Source organism: Zootoca vivipara, chromosome 7 (genome assembly GCF_963506605.1).
Source record: "Zootoca vivipara chromosome 7, rZooViv1.1, whole genome shotgun sequence".
NCBI lineage: Eukaryota > Metazoa > Chordata > Lepidosauria > Squamata > Lacertidae > Zootoca > Zootoca vivipara.
Window position 1 is genome coordinate 86,055,456 of NC_083282.1, and position 9,155 is coordinate 86,064,610.

General features: G+C 48.6%; 1 protein-coding gene and 1 long non-coding RNA gene across 3 annotated transcripts in view; one reads left to right on the top strand and one right to left on the bottom strand.

The window, feature by feature from the left end:
- LOC118088357 (uncharacterized) overlaps window positions 1-2,217 on the bottom strand; it is a 76,538-nt gene extending 74,321 nt beyond the window's left edge. The window contains exon 1 of the long non-coding RNA XR_009557959.1: window positions 2,143-2,217. This is a non-coding gene — a long non-coding RNA (uncharacterized LOC118088357). The remainder of the gene's footprint in view (window positions 1-2,142) is intronic.
- CDH4 (cadherin 4) overlaps window positions 1-8,426 on the top strand; it is a 756,000-nt gene extending 747,574 nt beyond the window's left edge. For both annotated transcript variants that reach the window (XM_035121942.2, XM_060277334.1), the window contains exons 15-16: window positions 324-488; window positions 7,853-8,426. In XM_035121942.2, the coding sequence (XP_034977833.1) occupies window positions 324-488; window positions 7,853-8,059 (372 nt within the window). In that variant the 3' untranslated portion in view covers window positions 8,060-8,426. The remainder of the gene's footprint in view (window positions 1-323; window positions 489-7,852) is intronic.
- The last annotated feature ends 729 nt before the right edge of the window (window positions 8,427-9,155 follow it).

Genomic DNA, 9,155 nt, shown 5'->3' on the forward strand with positions numbered 1-9,155 from the left:
AGAGCCAGTTTTCTGTAACCTGCCATGCCAGCTTGCATTTACCATAATTTGTAACCTGGTTTTATTTTACTTGGGATGCAATCCTATACCTGCTTACCTTGTAGCAAGCTTTACTGAATTTAACGGGGTGGATTGCTGAGTAAAGGGTGTAAAGGATTGCAGGCATCAACGCCGAATGCCACATGGTGGAATGGTTCTGCCTCGATTCCAGTTGAACTTGAGTCATTCAGGTTATTTACAGGCCTCGGCAGCATAGAGGCACTTGAAGGGTTTTCAGTGAAAAGCCGCCTGAGCCTCACTCTCTGCTTCTCCATTTGTTACAGGATTATGATTTAAGTCAACTTCAGCAGCCAGAGAGCATGGATCACGTCTTGAACAAGACAAACGGAGTCAGACGGGTAGACGAGAGACCAGTTGTTGCTGAGCCCCAGTATCCTATAAGACCTGTAATCCCCCATCCTGGGGACATCGGGGACTTTATTAATGAGGTACATTCTTGAAGGCTTCCCGGGACGGCTGCTGGAGGCTCGTATAGCCAGCAAAGGCTACTGATGCAATTAACTTACACAGAGTTCAAAATGTGATGCATGTGCGCATGAAATGGGGCTTGCCAATTTTTGCCGGTAGCTTCCCCCCCCACCCCACCCAAAAAAATTGTTACTATTTTAGCCGTTAAGAGCACAATCCTAAGCATGTCTGTTCAGATGTAAGTTATGTGGGATTTACTCCCAGGTAACTGTGCCTGGGGTTACACCGGGGAAATATTTTGGACCCTCCTTAACCCTTAAAGATACTAGCACATAGTGTAAAATGGGCATTGCTGAGCTAAGCGTACCAGAAGGAATTCAGCCTAGTGCTAAGTAGGCTGATGGAATGATCTGCCCTTCCCTTCCCTTGCAGGCTTCTTCCAGGGGGTTTTCCAGACCTTCCTCATAGCCAATTGGGGTTGCATGAGGGAAAGCGAGCAGGAAAACCATGTTGCACTAGCAGAAATCCTTGTATGGGCTTGCACTGGTGGAACACTTTTGATGAATTTCGCCCACCAAGAAAGAGTACAATAAGAACAAATTCATAAAAGAAAGTATATTTTACCACACTTAAAACAATAGAGCAGACCAGTAGCATAATCAATGCTTGAAATGCTTGGGTAAATAAGGGCAATACCCAATGCACTCATTCCATTAGTGCAAAAATTTACGCTTGGGTAACAGAACATCACACACACACACACACACACACACACACACACACCACATGCCTGCCCCCAATCTGCTTCGGAGGCTTGTAGAAACCCCTAGAACAGATTTAGGGAGCTCACTGAGGGGAGAAGTTCCAAATTCCATTGTGAAAGCAGAAATTCTTGCACTAACAGAACAAGTTGTGTAGCACTTCTTTGGATACAACCCAAGTTTTTTAACCTAGCACCAAAACAGTTGTAGGTTTCTATGTGGCAAACATATGTTTATTATCATATATTACAGGTACATCCTGATATTCTCCCAAAATTATCCTCCAACAAGACATATATGGGCCTTGATCTGAAGATCTCCAATGCTAGTTCTGTACACACCAAGGGAACTTTAGATATGAAATGTTCAAACATTTGCTGAGACAAATTTCCAAAGCTGTGTGTGGCATGTTGTGGAAGTCCTGCTGCATTCAAGAATGGTGAATTCAATGAACAATATCCACTTAACACCAACCCACTCTCCCCTTAGCCTAGCAGAAACCCTGAAGCAGGTCTTTCTTAAGAGCCCAGGGAGGGAGCTCTGTTAACCAAGACATTCATCAACAGAGTCTTAAATTCATAGTCAAGGTTCAATAGAAAATACTAAAAATTGACGTTTTCATGGCCAAGTCCCTGGATAGTCCTCTGAACCTCAGCCATCATTTCCAGGTGGTCTACCACCCAAGGCTGAACCTACTTGGCTTCAGCAGTAGATGTGCACCATGTGCCTGAAAATTCCTGCATACTCTGAAATGCCACGCAGTGCTATTCATTTATTTGCTAGCTTAATCACAGCACTTCTATCCCGACTTTCCAACAGATTGCCTAGCGTAAAGCAAGCCTATCTGAAATAAAATCAAGCAACAAAATCCCATTTTAACAGCAAATCAAAACTGTACAAGCAACATACATACTGCAAAGTAGCAAAGAGGAGAATGTGGGTTGCTTCGTGTAGTGATGGTCGTCAAACACAGGGAGGTAGAACTCACAGCGCTCCTGAGAGACCTATGAGAAACCTAATAACGGTGACAGAGCTATGAAACCTGAACGCCACCCCCACACCTAGGCGCACTGGAGACTTTGTTAATGAGTTACGTTCTTTAAATAGGTGTTCCGAAAGGCCAACTTCCATGACTCATTCAACAAGTTCAACATCCAATGAGTTATGAATGGGTATATTGCTTTATCTAGGGAGCAAAGTATGAGACCAGAAGGATCTCTGGCCTCATTCATCAGATCTCTCTTTTTTTCTTTTGCACACGTGATATCGCGGACATTCCACCTGGAAAGGTGGGGTGTAAACGTAATAAAGTAACTGCACTCTCTGTTCTTGCATTCTCGGGGTCCATGAGAATTGGGATGCATAAGCATGAGCCCCTAGACAGGACCAACAGGTGCAATCCTTCAAGGGTGCCAACATTCCCCCATGTGGGTCCAGTGGCCATGTGTGGAAATATCCCCACAGGGAGGGAAAGGGAAGAAATCAGGAAGTGGGACAGCTCGCACAGGTGCTGTCACAGATGGGGTGTTGGCTACTCCCGAGTAAGCACTCCACACATCCTCTGGATTTTCATAGTTTTATTGTGCATGCTATATACAGTGGTGAGATGTCTCAAATCATGTCTGCTCTGCATGGGGCAGAAGCCCACAATGGCCTCTCGTGGGCTCTGACCCCCCTTTTAAGACTCCAAACGCCCCTCCTCCTTGCTCTATGGGTCCTCCGTGGTCCCAAACCAGGCTCCTGAGGTGCCGTTCTCTCTCCTCCCTCCTTTCCAGCCCCTGCTGAAGCTAGCTCCTCCCCTGCTTCCCTGCTACCAACCTGGAGCTGAGCCACCAGGACTCTGCAGAGCCCTGGACCCGTCTTAACCCTTCCTGTTCCTGATTTGAACTCCCAGACTTGCTGCTGCTCTCCCATCTGGTGGAAGTAAGCAGAGTGGGCTGCTCTCTGCAAGCCCTCTCTCTTACATCCACCCCCCCTCCAGGCTCCCCCCCCCTTTCTGAGGCCTGGTTTGCCTGGTCTAATGTCTGTAAAGAGGGCTGGAAGCCTGACAGGTCTTCCTCCTCTGTAGTGTGTGTAAAATCCTGTTCCCCGTCGGTGCTGGGTGGCTGGTCCGTGTAGTTCCTTCCGTTGTCATCCTCCTCCTCCCTCTGGAAAATTGCTTCCGATTCCCGGAGGGCTCCTTGGGTCTGCGTCTCCCCTGCTCCCCACCTGGGATCGCCCTCCCCCTCTGTGTTCCCTGTGCTACTGACGTGTGGTGGTTTGGGTCTGTGGGAGAAAGGAGCGTGCAGTTCCAGTGTGCGGTCCTCCCCTTGCATGGTGTGCGTGGTTGCCTCCGCGTTTTGGGAAGCAGGAGTGCCCTGCCTGGCCATCAGACATTTTAACCCCCCCTCCCCCCACCGGGAGCCCGGGCTCGCTGTGGCACTGTAGACCTCCTCCTCTTCCTTTCTTTCTGGAACCTCTTGGCTGCCTTCTCCCTCCACCCTTCTGTCTAGTGTCTTTTGTGTGATTTCTTCCCCCTCCCTCCTGTCAGCGTCTTGTGTTGGATGTGTGTCACGTCCTCGGAACCTTGGGCTTTCCCTAAAGTGTGAGAGCAAAGACCTGTGACCCACGGGATGGACCTTTCTCGCTGTAGGTGCTTCCCCCCTGAAGGTGACAGGGTTGATCTGTGTCAGAACCTTGAAGGGCCCCAGCCTTCTGGGTGCCAGCTTCTTCCCCCTTCCCCCCATGGGAAGGCCTTCTGACCACAGCCAGACCCTGTCCCCTCCGTGGAAGACCTTCTCCAGTCCCCTGTGATGGTCTGCCCCCTCCTTGTAAGCCTCATTGCCCCTTGCCACGTCTCCATCCAGTTGTTGGTGTACTGTCTCCCTCCTCTCACCCCATGCCTCAATAGGTGGTCCCCCAATCTCCCCCTCCCCCTGCTCTGGGAAGGCTCTGGGGTTTCGCCCAAGACTGGCCTTACTGGGTGTGAGCCTCGTGAAGACATGTACTGCATGCCCCTCCGTGGGGTTGTCATGATATTGCCTGAGAATCTTCCCTCTGAGGGAGTCCTGGGGCATATACCGGGCATCATTGCTAAAGAGTAACCCCTCTTTCTCGGCAAGCCCTTCCCCTGCCCCCTTTTTCTCCCTCAAGTCCCTCCGTATGTTCTGGGTAAAAGTGTCCTCTTTGGTGAGTTGGCTCAGTTTCTCTTCCTGCATCCCCGCCTCTGCGTCGTTCCATCCGCCTGGGGAGCTGATGTGGTGCGATCCTGAGGATTCTCCTTCTTTCCTGCAGTGCTCCTTGCCGTCTGCATCTCCAAAGGTGAGATCTCCCCGGCGCTGGCTGCCCACAGGGTCATTGTCCATTAAGTCCAAAGCTAGCACTTCTGCGTGCTTGTTCACTGTCATCTTCCGAGAGGGGGTCTGTTGCGTGACCTCACCCTCCTGCAATTCCCGGCCGCCTACGGTCAAGACGCTCATGGGCAGCTCCCTTGGGAAAATGGGAATCTGATCCTGCTTAGCCAAGTGCACCGATAGGAAATCGTTGCTGCTGCCCCTGCGGAGAAGCCCGACTGTCTCCTGGGTCTGGCCTCTTGGCAGCTGCAGACTCACTTCCATCTCTTTGTCGTGCTGTGGGGTGTTACAGGAGGGCTCAGTTGTTGGTGCTCTGCCTGGCCCCTCCCCTCCTGATCTGGCATCCAGGCTTGTGTCTGTGCCTGCCTGCTCTCGCCATTCCTTCCTCTGGGGGCAGTGTTCCACCCAGTGGCTGGGTGCATTGTAAAGGCATCTCCCGCCTTTCTCTTCCCTCTGTTTTCCCGCGTCAGCGTTTGAAAGTACCCGCGCGCGGGCTTTGTCCCTCTGCATCACCTCTGGCTGGAGGGGGCTGTGCTGTGCTGCAGCTGCCTCCCCGGGACTGTATGGGAACTTGTGGCCGCTGCCTTTCCCCTCCGTCTGTCCCCTCTGCCCGGACTCGCCTCTCAGCCTCCTGCACTTCCACGCCACCATGCCTCTCAGTCTTAGAGCCAGCTTGTGCTGAGGGTCGCCCTACGAAGTGCTGGCCCGTCCCGAGTGTCCTCTCTGCTTGTCCAGCCTCCGCTCCCCCGGCTTGGCTGTGTTCAGAGCTGCTCGGTTCACTAAGCTTGGCTTCCCCTGTGCCCGGGTGCCTACCTGGTGCTTGAGCCGTTCCATAGTTGCAGGGTGCTGGCAACTCATGCCAATCCTCCCTCGGCATCTCTCTCTTCTGCTTTAGATGCTGCCAACTTCATGCCGGCTGCTCCATTTGCAGCCCTCTTCCCTCGGGGTAGCCATCAAAAGATTGTGGGCTTGCTGTCACAGATGGGGTGTTGGCTACTCCCGAGTAAGCACTCCACACATCCTCTGGATTTTCATAGTTTTATTGTGCATGCTATATACAGTGGTGAGATGTCTCAAATCATGTCTGCTCTGCATGGGGCAGAAGCCCACAATGGCCTCTCGTGGGCTCTGACCCCCCTTTTAAGACTCCAAACGCCCCTCCTCCTTGCTCTATGGGTCCTCCGTGGTCCCAAACCAGGCTCCTGAGGTGCCGTTCTCTCTCCTCCCTCCTTTCCAGCCCCTGCTGAAGCTAGCTCCTCCCCTGCTTCCCTGCTACCAACCTGGAGCTGAGCCACCAGGACTCTGCAGAGCCCTGGACCCGTCTTAACCCTTCCTGTTCCTGATTTGAACTCCCAGACTTGCTGCTGCTCTCCCATCTGGTGGAAGTAAGCAGAGTGGGCTGCTCTCTGCAAGCCCTCTCTCTTACAGGTGCCAACAGGGAGTGGAGAATCAGGGCTTTGCTGAAAGTCCAGGATAACTTCCTGAGCAGGCGCTGCACCTGTATTTAGCAAATGTTTAGCAGTACTGCAATTTCCTTTGCCACCAATCTGGCCTAGAAACAGGTTTTTAAATTAAGAATAATAGAAACAGCCCAAGATTCTGCAGCAATAGCTGTGGAACATTTGCAATCACGGTCGTGCAGGCTCCCATGCTCGCTTGTCTGAACTTGAGCCTTCTGGAAAAGGAATGAATTCCCCCGTGCGTTTCTCGAAACTGTGCATTTAATATTTTTCTTTAATTTGCCAACTTGATCCTTTTCCTATTGAAAAGACAGGCAGCGTGTTTGCAAACCAATCGATGCTTTATTTCCTCTGAGGCAAAAATGTGATCCATTTCATAAAGCCTGATACATCAATGTGGGAGCAATTTAATTTTGTTATTATATCCATTTCCTGCTCTTGAGACATTTTGTTCTTGGTTTTTAATCATTAAAAAATTCTTCCTCTCTGCCCTCTGTGGTGCATACCAACCCCATTTACATGCTTCTGGAGCCCGGTAGGAATACCTCTCCTTAAACCCATGCTTCTCATTCCTCATGCTGTGTGTGAGGCTCTCACCCATCAAAAAGGTGCCCCCTGTTACTCTTTCCACACAATAATCACACACAGAATCAGTGCTTAGAAAGGGGAGATGGATTGTGCCTGTTGATAGGGAAGTAGGGAGACAGCAATTTCCATCCCGTCCTGTGTTCATCTCAATCAGCGCTGTTCCCATTCCGCTGCAGTTCGGCTTCCACTAAAATGTACATTATTCATCTCACTATCCGCTGCGGCCAAAATTAACATAATTAATTACGCAGTCCATTTCAATGGAGGGGAAATGTCAAAAACAAAACAGAAAGTAACATGATTTTACATAACATTAGCAGATTCTAAATGCAATGATGGCGAATACCGCTCAAATTTGCTCCCATGATTTCCATTTATGACCTCAGATGAGCATGTAAATTGTGGCCATTTCTGCTGCCATTTCCATTTTGGATGGAATTATCTGACGTGTGGTGGAATTCTCTCACACAAGAACATAATAAGAGCCCTTCTGGATCACGACAGTGGCCCATCTAGGTTCAGCATCCTGTTCTCACAGTGAGCAAATAGATGCTTGTAGGAAACCCATAAGCAGAATCCAGGAACAAGAACACTCCCCTCCCCTGTGATTTTCAGTACCTGCCAGGCCAGCTCTCAACATCTATAAATCAGCCCTAAGTTCAAAACAGAGCTGTAATAATAATAATAATAATAATAATAATAATAATAATAATAATAATAATAATCCCCAGCCACTCTGGGCGGCTTCCAACAGAAACATTAAAATACACTAATTTGTTAAACATTAAAAGCCTCCCTAAACAGGGCTGCCTTCAGATGTCTTCTAAAAATCTGGTAGCTGTTTTCCTTTTTGACATCTGATGGGAGGGCGTTCCACAGGGCAGGCGCCACCACCAAGAAGGCCCTCTGCCTGTAGGTTCTGTTTGATCATTGGACTGAACACATGGGATTTGCAGACTGGGCTAGGTGGTACCATCTCAATTCCCTGCTGCAAATAAGAATAGACCCATTTAGTCCAAGGTCCTATTTCCTACCATGCCCAGCCAGGTGTGGGATGGAAGCCCACAAGCCAAACGTGAGTGCAATAGTGCTCTCTGCACTTGCCCTTCTCAGCAGCTGGTATTCATAGGCGCGAATGTGGCTGAAGTCCCGATACAGATGGGGTGACTTTGCCGGATGCAACCGTTCTGCGTTAAGCTCTGCGCCACGGTAACCTCTTCCTTCTTCTCCCTTGACATTCCAGGGCTTGAGAGCAGCAGATAATGACCCGACGGCCCCACCGTACGACTCCCTTCTTGTCTTTGACTACGAGGGCAGTGGTTCAACAGCAGGGTCCGTCAGCTCACTTAACTCCTCGAGCTCCGGAGATCAAGATTACGACTACCTTAACGACTGGGGGCCAAGGTTCAAGAAACTGGCGGACATGTACGGGGGAGGCGAGGACGACTAAACTGACCTCACTTTATTGTTCTGCAAAAGGAAAAAGAAAGAAAGAAAGAAAAGCTATAGCATTAGAAGAAGAAGAAGATGATGATGATGATGATGACGAAGAAGTAAAAAAAAAGAACCCAGTGTTGAGGAAGAAAGGAGTGAAAGCAGACAAAACAAGAATTGTACAGAAGTGGCAGCTTTTTTAAAATTAATATCTCCTGCTGACTGTATTCCTTTGAGTGGTGACTTAGAAAGTTTATTTTCCTCTTTTTTTTCTTATTTCTGTTTCTCTCTCTCTCTCTTTTCCCCCTTTTTAAAAAGAACATCGAGCTGTCTAGCATGAACACTCGTCTCTGCTGCGGTTGTGTGGTGGTTTTTTTTTTGTCGTTCCCCCCCCCCCAAAAAAAAATGTTTTTCTTTTTCCCGATTTGTCAGCAGGGATATTGCTTGGTCTATCCACTTTATGACTAAAGGGAGTGAAAGGCACTCTGTCTTAACTTGAATTTCTTAGAACAGAAGCACTGTTTTTAAAATATATATACAGATATATATATTTGAAAGTGCCTTTTGGTACACGTATCAGATTCCCTCAATCTCAGGAGTGTTCAAAAGAAAGAAACAAAAATAATTTACGTTTCCACCGTCTTGGACACCACACTCTATATGACCCTATGCCAGTTCTAGCTGGAAAGGAATTAACACAAAAAAACAAAAACCAGGAACTACGGAATGGTTTCTCTTTTTGGGCCTTTTTGCTATTAAAAAAAGAAAGTGGGCAAGTTGTTTGTGGGGTGGGGGGAAAACTAAGGAAGCAAGATGCTTTGAATTAAAACAAAAAAAAACAGAAAACAAAACTGCTATCTTTTGGCCTAAAGCAAATGGTGAACTGAGTAAACCTGTTGTGTATATATAATTCATTGTTTAGCCGATGCAAACTATCGACCTGGGTTTTCTCTTTGTGACCTGGTCACACGTGATGTAGCTTCCTAGAACAATAGCATTGGTTAGCCTTTGGTGCGTGTGACACAAAAGACCTTGCCTAAGCCCAACAGTAAATGATGACAAGACCAAAGGCCGCTTGTGTGTGAGAGTTGTTTTTCTTCCTTTTATTTTCG